Consider the following 12,769-nt stretch of genomic DNA (forward strand, 5'->3'; position numbering starts at 1 on the left):
GTTGCGACACGTGTATGCCAGCTCAGCATACACTACAGTTACTGCAAAGGATTTTTAACTAAGCTCAATTACGTATCTTTTAGGACAGGGGCTCCCAACCCCCGGTCTGTGGACCAGTACCAGCAACTGGTCTGCACAAACAAGCAAAGCCCCATCTGTGGGATGCAGGTAGCACACAAAACTACACACTCTCCGGTCCATGGAAAAATCTTTCTCCATGGAACCGGTCCCTGGTGCCCAAAAGGTTGGGGACCTCTGTTTTAGGACATCAAACATAATTCTAAATGTTAGAAAAAAAACTGCAATTAAGTAAGCCAAGATAATCTTGTTGTGTGTATGCATCACAATTACCTGTTTCGTGTCTGGATTAAAGTCTGTTATCTGCATGCTTAGCGATGAACACATATTTTATGCGTTATGTTTCCTTACTCCCATTTTCTTGCCAATTCCCCTCAATTCCATACGTCTAATTGTCTCTCTGATCTGGTATTCAGTTTCTCTCAGCTTTAGGCCAAAGAAAGATTGGTTGTCCACACCCTGAGTGCCATCTACAGGACACACATTATGAACACTTAAGGTGCAACTATGAGATCTGGTATCTCCAGTGCTTTTCCAGGACTCTTTCAGGGTCTTAGAATTTTGACAGGAATAACACATTCAAGTTCTTTTCCAGTACTCTGTCAGGTTCTTAGGTAGCGACAGAAATAGCACATTCCAACTTTTATTATCCTCAAATGATCCCACAATTATGCCTCTTTAATGCAAATTTTAGATGACTGTTCTTCAAAAAGACAGGAAGCTGACCACAAGCCTCCTTCAAAGCATATGAGTTTTCTGGCTCCTGGGGAGTTACATGGACAGGGCCATGAATTCACAATACCATCAAATTGGTTTTTCCATTAACTTTCTTGTCTCAAAAGTGCTTTTTCAAAAGGCAACTGGACTGGGGGGAAAAACAGTCCAGTTGCAAAAGCACTTTTGAGACAACTATGATCTGGATGACTGAGAATCTCCACAGACATTATTTTCTTTCTTTCTTTTTTTTAAAAAAAATCTAAATTACCCTAAAATGAAGCAAGATCTAGCTCAGGGGGTCTTCAAACTTGGCCCTTTTATGACTTGTGGACTTCAACTGGACTGAGGGGTTTTAATGTTTTTAAATTGTGATTTTAATTTTTGGGGGCTAGACTTAATTTAATTTTAATTTTATATTGTATTGTTTTAAAATTTTGCCTTGTAAACCGCCCTGAGTCCTTTGGGAGTAGGGTGGTATATAAACCAAATTAATAATAATAATAATAATAATAATAATAATAATAATAATAATAATAATAATAATAATAATAATAATAATAATAATAATAATAATACAATAACAACAACAACAACAACACAACAATAACAACAATAACAACAACAACAACAATAATAATAATAATAATAATAATAATAATAATAACAACTCCCAGAATTCCTCAGCCAGGCAAGCTGGCTGAGGAATTCTGGGAGTTGAAGTCCACGTCATAAAAGGGCCAAGCTCCAAGACACCCCCCCTCCCCTCTGCCAGCTAAAGAAAGCGATCCTGCCAATTCCGCCTAAAAGTCCTCTTAATGCCATCAATGGTCTGCGCTCCTTTTCCTTTCCGCCAATGAATTCACGGCTTGGGCGTGGCCTCCGACCGGCCCTGTCCAATCCAAGCCGGCCTCCCCCTCTCCGTGTGACGGTTCCTCTTTTTTTGCACGCGCTCGCTCCGCCGATTGGCGGAGTCGGCGGCCCAACGGGCGAGGCGGAACCCTCCCCCCCCCGAGTCACGTTGGGCGGCTGTCTCCGTCCGGCCAATCGGGAGGCGCGAGATCCGGCGGGTGGGCCAGCCGGCTGAGCGAGAGGCGTGGCGGGCGAGAATGCCGTCGGGGACGGGAGGCGGGGCGAGGGAGCGGCGTCCAATGGCAGCCGGCGGCGGCGGCGGCGGGGGCGTGGCGGACGGCCCGGCCTGGCCTCTGCCTTGCCTGGGGAGGGAGGGCGAGCCGAGCGGAGTCGAACGGGAGGCGGCGGTTGGAGCGCCCGCGCTGGGCAGGCTGTGGGGTGGGGTGCGCACCCGCGCTACGGCCGCTGCCCCAAAATGCACTCGGATGCCGCGGCTGTCAGTAAGTGGGTCGGCGGGCCGGGCCAGCCGGCGTTTGCCTGGTCGGGAGGAGAAAGCGGCGGGTGCCGACGGAGAGTCCGGGGATGCATTGACGGGGCTGCGGGGGGGGAGGAGGCTCCCTGTGACGCAGTTCGACCGAGGAGGCTTCCGGCGGCGGCGCCCCCCCCTTACTGCTCCGTTCCCCCCCCCTCCCGGCCAGGTTGAGTCGGCGAGCGGGGCAGGGATCCAGGGCCGGCGGTGATTGGGGCCGGGTGGGCGGGTGGGTGGGATGTAGAAAGAAAGGGCAGAGCCCGCTCGCCTTCTCGCCCCCCTCGCTGCATGGTGGGAGTTGTAGTTCCCGCCCGCCCCGGCTGCGCGGCCCGGCTTGGCCGGCGGACTACAATTCCCAGAGTGCATCCCGCGGACAGCTGTCTTGCCTGTCTCTCCCCCCCATACACACACACGCCCCCTCCTTTCTCCACCATTCGCCCCTCTTTTGCGTCAGGGGGTGCAACTGGAGCCCAGGTACGCCTTGCCTCTCTGCAGGTAGAGGGGATGGGGTGGGGGGTCTCTGCAGGGAGCTCCCCTCGAAGGGGCAGTTGCATGGGGTCGAGGGTCCCCCCCTTTTTTTTCCTTTTTCAGGGGGAAATGAAGCTGGGGAGGGGATCCCCTAACGTGTTCTCTCCTCCCACGTTTTCTTAGGGCAGGGGTCGGCAACCTCGGCTCTTTTATGACTCGCGGACTTCAACTCCCAGAATTCCTGAGCCAGCTATGCTGGCTCAGGAATTCTGGGAGTTGAAGTCCGCGAGTCATAAAAGAGCCGAGGTTGCCGACCCCTGTCTTAGGGTTTTGGTCTGCGCTGGACAAACTTCATCATGGTTTGATTGACACTGATCAAAAAAAAAATGGGAGGGGGGAGGAAGGACGCATTAATTCTCCGTCCCTTTATACAGGAGTTCTCCCCCAACCTTGGCTACTTTTCAGACTTCAACTCCCAGAATTCCCACTGGCTGGAATTCTGGGAGTCCCAGAATTCCCACTGGCTGGAATTCTGGGAGTTGAACGATAATCAATAGCCTTGATGATCAAAGCACAACGCGGGTACAATGAGATTGGCTGAGTTGAAACCCACAGGTCTTAAAAGTTTGGGGACCTTTGCTACCCTTTCATACCTTTCTTGGAGGTCAACAGAAGCCGGTAATTTATTTCAGGATAAGCTTATTTATGAAAGTTGCTGTTGCAATTTAATTTGTTGCCGGATAGCCATTTGGTAAGAGAGAAATCCTATTGGATTGTTCATCGATCGGGGCCATTCTAATAGTTGGGTAAATTTTTCTAGGTCAGCCTGTGTGTGTGTGTGTTTTAAAAAAAAAATTCCTGATTTTTCTAGGCTTTGTAAATGGGGAACTTACATTCTTGATTTTGTAAAGAGGCTTACCTGAATATGCATAGTAACCATAGAGGAAGGGGCTTTCTCTGTAGATACAACAGAATAGCAAGCTGCTAACGGTTATTAAAGGTTAGTAAAAAGAAGAGCCTTCCATGTAACCGTGATGGAGAAGGGAACAGTGGCAGAGAGGAGCCAAATCCCTCTGTTCCAGGGGTCTTCAAACTTGGCCCTTTTATGACTTGTGGACTTCAGCTCCCAGAATTCCTCAGCCAGCATCCCTAGGAGTTGAGTTGAATTCTGGGAGTTGAGGTCCACAAGTCATAAAAGGGCCAAGTTTGAAGACCTCTGCTCTATTCCTCTCTGGCCTCTTGTCACCTGCATGAATCTTTGTCTGTGATGATCAGTGAGTTTTTAAACTATTTACTTGAATCAAGTTTGTCCATGCAGTGTACAGGACATAAATATTCTTCTTGGGCATTACAGCAAGTAATGGATAGTTTACAGCAAGTAATGGATAGTTCACACTGTAGCCCATAATGTATTTTTCAGTGTATGTGAAATTCAGAATTCTCTTTTGTTTGTTCTGGGCTGAAAACTCTTCTTACTTTAAAGGTAAGAATGTTATTAAGCTAGTCTTCTTGGTGGCTCCCATAGAAAGGTGAAAAGTTCTCCCTAATTCCTGTTCAAAAATAATATTATTTCTCCATGATATTGCTCAGTTTATTTTTATGAATATTCTGTATTCATTTTTTAAAAATGGAAGAAAGTCCCGTAAGAAGTAGCTGCTTCTGAAATATGTGTGATTTAGTTATGCTTCACTAGAGGATTTTGACCTACTCAAAGAAGGAACTTCTTAAATTTTGTCTGTGTACACTATTAGTAAACAAAATTATCCATCCGTATTATTAATAGGTTATAGATTTATATCAAATTTCTTTAGTTTTTAAAACTAGGCCCATGTCTTCAAAAATTTCAACAATAAGTAGCTGGCATCCATTAAACAGTTGAATAAGTTTAGAAGTGCAGACAGACGTCTGAGATTATTGCTGAATGCTTGGAAATTGAGAGGAAAGTGGCTATGTTGTAAGATTAGAATGCAGAATACTGGGAATTAAGGCTCGCTGGAAAAAAAAACAGATTACTTACAAATAAATTCTCTTAAGAATTCAAGCGGCAGCCTTACGGGTTTTATGAAGGGTTAACCCCTATTAAACTTCAAGGATATACTGGAAGTAATTCTATTGCTTGATAGTATTTTCTTCTGAGTAGGCATGTACTGTATAGAAATGCATCCTCGCAATAACATGTAAAATCGCACTTCAGCGTGCTTATTAAAAAAACACTGAACTTAAATATGACTAGAAGTAAAGTACTCTGTTTAGTCTTGCTGGTCTTTAATTTGAGGTGCCATTTTAACACATCACGTTTAAATATTTTAAGCTAATTTATTCATTTTAAAAGAAATAGGTTTGAAAACCACTTCTGCAAAAGATCTCTTAAGGGGAACCTTGTTTCAGAGGGCCCAGTTGATGTCATTGTTTAATGAAAGGAAAACTTGGTGGCTTAAAACTTATTCTAGGTTTATATGTAAGTGTGAAAATGTCTTGCAAAGAACTAATTCCCCCCCCCCCCAAAAAAAAAAATTCCCTGGTTATCTGGAGACTTAGCATATGTGGTACTTGAATAGTTCAGTCCCTCGGGAGAAGGGCGGTATATAAAAACAAACAAATAAATAAATAAATAAATATAACAAGCTTCATCTGAAACGATAAAATGCTGACAATGGGAATGGCTTCGTGTTAATTTACATTAGTCATTTCATATGCTATATATCTATATTGATCTGTGATTAATATATGTATGTATATATTTGTGTATATGTACATGTGTGTTCTGTGTACACACTATATGTACATGTATGCGTATGGTATACCTTTGAGAGCGGGCATCAGAATTTCATTTTTTTAATGTGTGCCAGTGTGTTTACAGTAAAAAAGTGATAATAAAGGTTATATGTGACCTATAAAAATTGGAAACTGATTATTTTAAAGTCTACCCCTCATAGTGGCTTGCTAGTCTCAGTTTCATACTCCTAAGTTCTCAAATTGCTTGGCACAGGATGCCAGAATTTCTCCTCATTTTGCATCTTTCAGCTTTTAGTCCTTCAATTTTGCTGCAGATGGGTTTTAAATGAAAACTTTTTCACATTGTCTTGCTGATATTGTTTGAGCCTATTTGCTATTTAATTATGGTCTTGAATTTTAATGTTATTTTACTGTAATATATTGTTTTAATAGTAACATCTTGAGCACTGCTTGTACTGGAGCACCAAGCCATAAATATATTTTAAAGTAAAATGAATAAGTGGAGCTAAAGCATTTTGAGCAGGTAGCAGGGGTTGGTTGATCTTGTTGGCTCTGAAACTAATTAGGGTTTAACCTTGTTAGTATTTGGAGTGAAGTCCTCCAGACAATACCAGTGCCGAGCTTCGAAGTTGAGAAGAACACCCTAGAACAGTGATGACGAACCTTTTAGAGACCGAGTGCCCAAAACTGCAACCCAAAACCCACTTACGTATCGCAAAGGCACGCTGGCTGAGGAATTCTGGGAGTTGAAGTCCACAAGTCATAAAAGGGCCAAGTTTGAAGACCCCCCTCTGGTATAATGCATCTGCTGCCTAAGGAAAACTGGGAGAACTTGAATTTTAGGCTGCAACCTTCTGACCACAGAATTGATTGGATTTTCCTTTTGGAGAGCAGAGAAAATGGCCTAGTTTTGGAGGGGCTAAATGTAACACTGAGTTATTTTTCTTACGCTCCTCGGAAGTAGCTGCAGCTCTCCCTCACTGTAAAGCTCTGGTTTTAGGAGAGCGAAGAAGGGAAGAAAAAAGGGAACTCACGGAAGGTGAAGTATTCAAAGGTTTCTCAGCTGAGCCCATCCTTGGAACAAAATGTAAATCAGTTCCTGAGGTGCTGTAGTATTTCTTTCCTGTTGCTTGCAATTGTCTTTCCACCCTCATTTCAGCCCAGCTGGCCTGTTGCCGATGAAGCATTTAAAATGTGGAAGCCCTTTGACGGGATAGAATAGGATTATAGAATAGTCTTTATTGGCCTAGTGCAGGGGTAGGCAACCTTGGCTCTTTTATGACTCATGGACTTCAACTCCCAGAATTCCTGAGCCAGCCAAGCCAGTCATAAAAGAGCCGAGGTTGCCTAACCCTGGCCTAGTGCAGAGGTAGGCAACCTTGGCTCTTTTATGACTTGTGGACTTCAACTCCCAGAATTCCTGAGCCAGCCATGCTGAGGGGAAATGGAGAGGTTTCCAAGCTGAGGCATGCTGGCTCAGGAATTCTGGGAGTTGAAGTCCACGAGTCATAAAAGAGCCAAGGTTGCCTACCCCTGGCCTAGTGTTATTGGACTCACGAGGAATTTGTCTCTGGTGCATAAGGCCTCAGTATAGGTTCAAGCAACAAAGTGACAAATAAATCATAAGACACAATCATAAATCACGATACAACCAACAAAGCGATGGTCACAAAATACCAACAGGAGTAGGCAATAGGAAAGATAAAAAAGATAATAGTAATACAGTCCTGCTACAATGGTTAGATATCCTTTGGTGTGTAGGACAGTCCTGTGGGAATTATGTGTTTAGTAGAGTGATGGCATGGGGGAAAAACTCTAGTTGTTTTGGCACGCAATGCTCTGTAGCAGCGTTCTGAGGGGAGAAGTTGAAATAGATCAGGGGTCCTCAAACTTGGCCACTTTAAGTACTATCCTTATGGTGTAATCTGTTTTGGCATGATCAAAATGTCCTTAAGGGCAGAATAAATTAACACGAGTCAAGTGTTCTGATTTAGTCTTCCGTTATTGCATTGAACTTGATGAAAAGACCTGAAGTGTGAAGTCCTTGGTGTATATGTATATGTAGCTTAGGTTGAATTGTGAGCCCTTGAAGGTCTCTGAGCGTGTTTGTTTGCTTGCAGACATTTCATTACTCAAATAAACAACATCATCAATGCTAGCAAATGTAGGGTTTGTTTATATACAGTACTTTGCCCTGCCAGTGTTGGTGGGTTGATCTGCAGTTCTGGATAGTGAAAAATATCAAGGAATGTGAAAAAATACACCACCACTCAAGAAGATTCTTAGACTTCCTTTCTGAAAACACGTTTTTCTTCTTTGAATAGAGATTGCATTTGCATAGTACTGGAGTTTATTTTTCAATCTATTTCAGACTTTGCAACTGTTTTTGTTGCACTGTATGCTTTTATTGTAGTTTTTACTGACAAATAGTTTTCTAGTGTATAGTATAATCATATGTTGTATGCACGTGCACCCTCTGAGAAAATACGTATATATTCCCACTTTGTAACAAATCATGATAGATTGCCAAGTGTGATGCATAATAATGGTTTTAACATGTAAAGTTCTATGTTTCTTGGTGCCAGCGGTATCTTGAGGGCTACTTTTTCCAATCTGAATTGACCCATCCAGTACCTTCTTCACAGGAGATGGTCTTGGCCAGGGGTAGGCAACCTTGGCTCTTTTATGACTCGTGGACTTCAACTCCCAGAATTCCTGAGGGAGCATGACTCAGCTTGGAAACCTCTCCCTTTCCCCTCAGCATGGCTGGCTCAGGAATTCTGGGAGTTGAAGTCCACGAGTCATAAAAGAGCCAAGGTTGCCTACCCCTGGGTTAGGGGGACGAGGTGTTTAATCTATTAAAGAGAAGGATTAGGTAGCTGTCTTCTGATAATTGAGGGAGAGTCAACTTATTCTCCAAAGGACCAGAGGGCAGGACAAGAAGGTCATTAGCTGTTGTTCTACCCTGTTCTTCCGCAAGACCCTGAGGAAGTGAAGTCTCTGTTGGGCCTTTCTGGCCACTTGGGTTGTATTGACTTTCCAGGTAAGATCTTCACAGGTGGACTCCCAGGAATTTAAAGGAGGAAACTCTCTCCACACAGCCCCCCCCCCCCAATGTAAAGTGGGGCAGGTTCCTCTCTTTTCCTCCGGAAGTCTAGCACCATCTCCTTCGTTTTGCCGATGTTCAGGTGCAACTTGTTCTCTAGACACCGTGAGGATAGTTTTTGTACTGTGGAAAGCATAGAAGGCAGATTTAATTTGGAGGGGGGGGGTTCTAGTGGTTTAGTGTTTTCTTATAATTTTGGTTGGTGAACACTGGAAGTGTTAACGTGTTGTTTTTATAAGTGATCCTTTACAGGTAATGATGGTGGAGGTGGTGTTAGTTGCGAAGTCGTCTCCGACCCATCGCGACACCGTAGCTCTGTTGAAATGTTGTTCTGTTTTGTTTCTTACTTTTCCCACCGTTTGCTTTGCTTTCCGTTCTCACCACGGACATTTAATTATTTCTTTTGCATCATGAGTACCGTGATGTTTATTGCCTTGTAAATTGCCTTGAGTTTGAATTGACGATATTCATCCCTTTACACTTGTATATTTTTGTTTCCATTCATTGTTTTTCATCGAATTGCGTGTTGCCCGTGTTGCTTTTGATGAGATGGGTGGTTATATAAGTCTGATTAAGCGGTGGCTCAGTGGGTTAGGACGCTGAGCTTGTCGATCAGAAGGTCGGCAGTTTGGCGGGTCAAATCCCGAGTGCCGCGTAACAGAGTTACTGTTACTCGTCCCAGCTTCTGCCAACCTAGCAGTTCGAAAGCACGTAAAAATGCAAGTAGACAAATAGGGACCACTACGGTGGGAAGGTAACAGCGTTCCATGCGCCTTTGGCGTCTAGTCATGCCGGCCACGTGACCACGGAGACGTCCTCGGACAAGCGCTGGCTCTTCGGCTTTGAAACGGAGATGAGCACCGGCCCCTAGAGTCGGAAACGACTAGCATGCATGTGCGGGGGAACCTTTATCTTTACCTTTAATAAATAAATGTATAAATAAAAAGACTCTAAACTCAGGTTAGGGTAAACCCTGGATGAGAGTTCAACCCACAGTTGCCATAACATATAACGGCTTTGTTGACTTACCAAGTTTCACATAACAAGCCACATGATTAGTTTACTTTAACCATGATTTAATATTACATATTTGAGGGTAGACTCAATGCGTGGCATGTTTTGTCTACTGGATCTGTATTTGCACAATAGAGCCCTTTCTCAACATTGCTGATAATTAGAAGGTTTAATCTCTTGTAGTAATGCTTGTCATAGTTTTATCTGGCTGTGGCTTAGGGTTGATTTCTGTGAGATGTGATATTTTAGTGTTTTATACTGTTTTGTACTGTAGGACTATTTATTGTGCTTAGTTATCTTAAAAGAACGTGAAACTGACTTGCTGAGTTAAATTAGAGTCTTCTCTAACTTGGTAGCCCTGAATTCTGGGGATTTTAAGGATGCTTATTTTTAATAACCCTGTACTCCTTTGCACATGCTTGTTTTGTACTACCTGGAGCAAACACTTGTGTGTGCCAGTTACCTACATTTAGTAAATTAAGTGGTGTCATTTTATTTATTTTGACATAGTTTGTTAAATTTTGCCTTCCTTTGATAAAGAGTGGAACTTTGGATAAACCAATGTGTTATGTGAAATATTAATTTGTTGGTCTTGTTTTGTAACAGACGGTGAGAATTTTTCCTCTTCAAGCTGATATTTTCTTGTTCAGGGAACCTCTTTGGGACCGAAAAGGATTCAGGCTAGCAAAACGCTTATAAAAACTAAGCATGTCTGTTCAGTCTTTACAAAATGCAAGCTTCAGAGTGCTGGGTGAAAAGGAGAACCTATGCAGTGGGGGGATTCAGCCAAAGTTCGCATCACTTCGGCAGAACCGGTAGCTAATTTTTGGTTGCCCAGGCCCAGAATGGACTTCCGGAAGCGGCATCCGCACACAGAACCGGTTGTTCACCTATTTGAATCCCACCACTGTTGCAAAAAACAACAAACAAAAACCCAGTGGTATTTTCCCACTGTTTACTTGCAGTTAAGCTGTATGCTGTATATTCACATTAACATTTTTTTTGTACCCAACAATTTAAGATTTTCTTATTCTGTGTAATGAGGCCGTGTTTTGCTTTGCTAGGGAAATCTATTCATGGCATAAGTAGCTGCCAAGTTGGGCTTTGTGTGTGTGTGTGTGGGGGGGGGGGTTGTTTCAGGGAATGACTCCAAATGTATTAATGTTGTTTTTAATGTTAAGGATGTATCAACAATCCCTTTTGCTCCCAAGTTCGTACTTGGCTCTAGAGATTTTCCTGGCTAAAAACACCAGTGCCTTTGTGGCTCAAATCCACTCAGAATCTTAACGACTTTCTCTTTATGACATCAATAATAATTTCACCATTCTCCTCAGTTCTAGCTAGTGGCTAGCCTGTACATTTAAAGTATTCCACATTTTTTTTTGCGGAACTAATAAAATATGAATTTTATGCCTTTTTTTTCTTTTCATTCCTAGATTTTCAGCTGAACTCTCATCTGTCAACACTGGCAAATATTCACAAGATTTACCATACTCTTAATAGGCTGGTAAATTACTTACATTTTTTGGAAAATCGTAGTTATTTAATGTTAAATAGATGTTTGAATATTCTCCCTTTGTTATTTTGCAATCAGCGATGGAAGACCTGTGTAAATTCAACTGTGCGTACTATCATTTCTGCTCATTCTTTTTTCTGTATTCATCTTTGGATTCATATTCAAACTTTATGTGCACAACTGGTCTGTTCCTTCATTCTTCCATTAAACAAATACCCATCTAATTCTACATATCTTAGGATTCTTATCCTGCTATTCCTACTACCCTACATAGTCTTACCCACTTGTGGGTTGCCTATCAGTATAATAAGCATGCTGTAGGATTATCAGGGGAAAAAATGAAGCCAGAGCTCTTGGTACTGATTTTGAAGGGGGTCCCAAAGTTTTTCTTAGTAAGTTTTAATACTTTGGGGTTTTTTGGTATAAAGGGAATAGTTATATTATTTAGATACGTACTTACCGGTATTTATGTGTTTTAATACGATAACTCAATTGCATTTCTAACCATAGGACCCTAATTAGATTATTTAGAGCTGCTTATCCTTATCAATATAAATGTATAATGTGTCGGGTATAAATATATTAAAACACATATCGAGCTCTTTCTCTGCCCCCTTCTTTCTGGAAGCATTAGGAAGCTTGCCCATCATGATGATATGGTCAATTGTTGGAAGTATTTATAATAGGAACTAAGAATTAGCAAGCCGTTCATTTTCGTCCTGGCTTCACAGATGGAGAAATGAAGCTAACACACAAAATTACAAATGGGAGAAGATGGCAAGGAAGGGATGAGCATAGGGAGAAAGCAGAGTTTTCAAATCACCAGGACCAGATGGATTACATCCCAGAGTTCTGAAGGAGCAGTCGGAGGTGATCTTGGAACCATTGAACTAATTCTTTCAAAGATCCTGTCGCACCAGAGAACTACCAGAGGACTAGAAAAGAGCTGATGTGGTTCCCATCTTCAAAAAAAAGGGGGGGGGAATTGATCCAGGAAACTGTATAGACCAGACATGTCAAACACAAGGCCCGGGGGCCGGATCCGGCCCGCGAAGTGGTTTCATGTGGCCCGCGAAGCCATCCTGGAAACAGTGAGAGAACGGCCCCCACTGCCTTGGCCCTGGCCCAGAGACCCTCCTTCTGCCAGAGACCCTCAGATCTGTCCCACTCCTGCCCAGGCCCCCATAGGCACCCTTGATGCGAATGATGTAGAGCTAGCCACGCCCACCCAGTAGGCCATGCCCACCCTGGCCACACCCACCCGGCCCTCTGAGGGCAACCGCAGTGCTGATGTGGCCCTCAATGAAATTGAGTTTGACACCCCTGGTATAGACCAATTAGCCTTACATCAGTCCCCGGGAAGATCCTAGAAAAGATAAGCAATAGATCTGCCAATACCTAGAAGCGAGCGAAAGTTATAATCAGAAGCCAACATGGGTTTGTCAAAAACTAATCATGCCAAACAAATCTTATTTCATTCTTTGACAAAGGGACTAAATTAGTGGACCAGTGAAATGCTGTGGACATAGTCTACTTGGATTTCAGTTAGGCATTTGGCAAAGTAGACCGTAACCTAGTAAGTTAGAAAAATGTGGGATAGACAGCATCACTACCAGGTGGATTTGTAACTGGCTGACAAAATGTTCACAACCAGTAATCCTTAATGGTGCTACATCTACATGGGGGGCACGTAATCAGCGGGGTATCCCAAGTTCTGTCTTAGGCCTGATACTCTTCCATATCTTCATAAGCCTTG

General features: G+C 43.0%; 1 protein-coding gene across 4 annotated transcripts in view; it reads left to right on the forward strand.

The window, feature by feature from the left end:
- The first annotated feature begins 1,995 nt into the window (after positions 1–1,995).
- The window catches only part of DCUN1D4 (defective in cullin neddylation 1 domain containing 4), a 42,051-nt gene continuing 31,277 nt past the window's right edge, over positions 1,996–12,769 (forward strand). For 2 of the 4 annotated variants that reach the window (XM_083367926.1, XM_083367927.1), the window contains exons 1-2: positions 1,996–2,144; positions 10,934–11,004. In XM_083367926.1, coding sequence (XP_083224052.1) covers positions 2,120–2,144; positions 10,934–11,004 — 96 coding nt within the window. In that variant the 5' untranslated portion in view covers positions 1,996–2,119. Of the gene's footprint in view, positions 2,145–3,115; positions 3,320–10,103; positions 10,178–10,678; positions 11,005–12,769 lie in introns of those variants that run through there. The other 2 variants (XM_083367929.1, XM_083367928.1) reach the window with 2 other exon arrangements.

Source organism: Vipera ursinii, assembly GCF_947247035.1.
Source record: "Vipera ursinii genome assembly, chromosome: 7".
NCBI classification, from domain to species: domain Eukaryota; kingdom Metazoa; phylum Chordata; class Lepidosauria; order Squamata; family Viperidae; genus Vipera; species Vipera ursinii.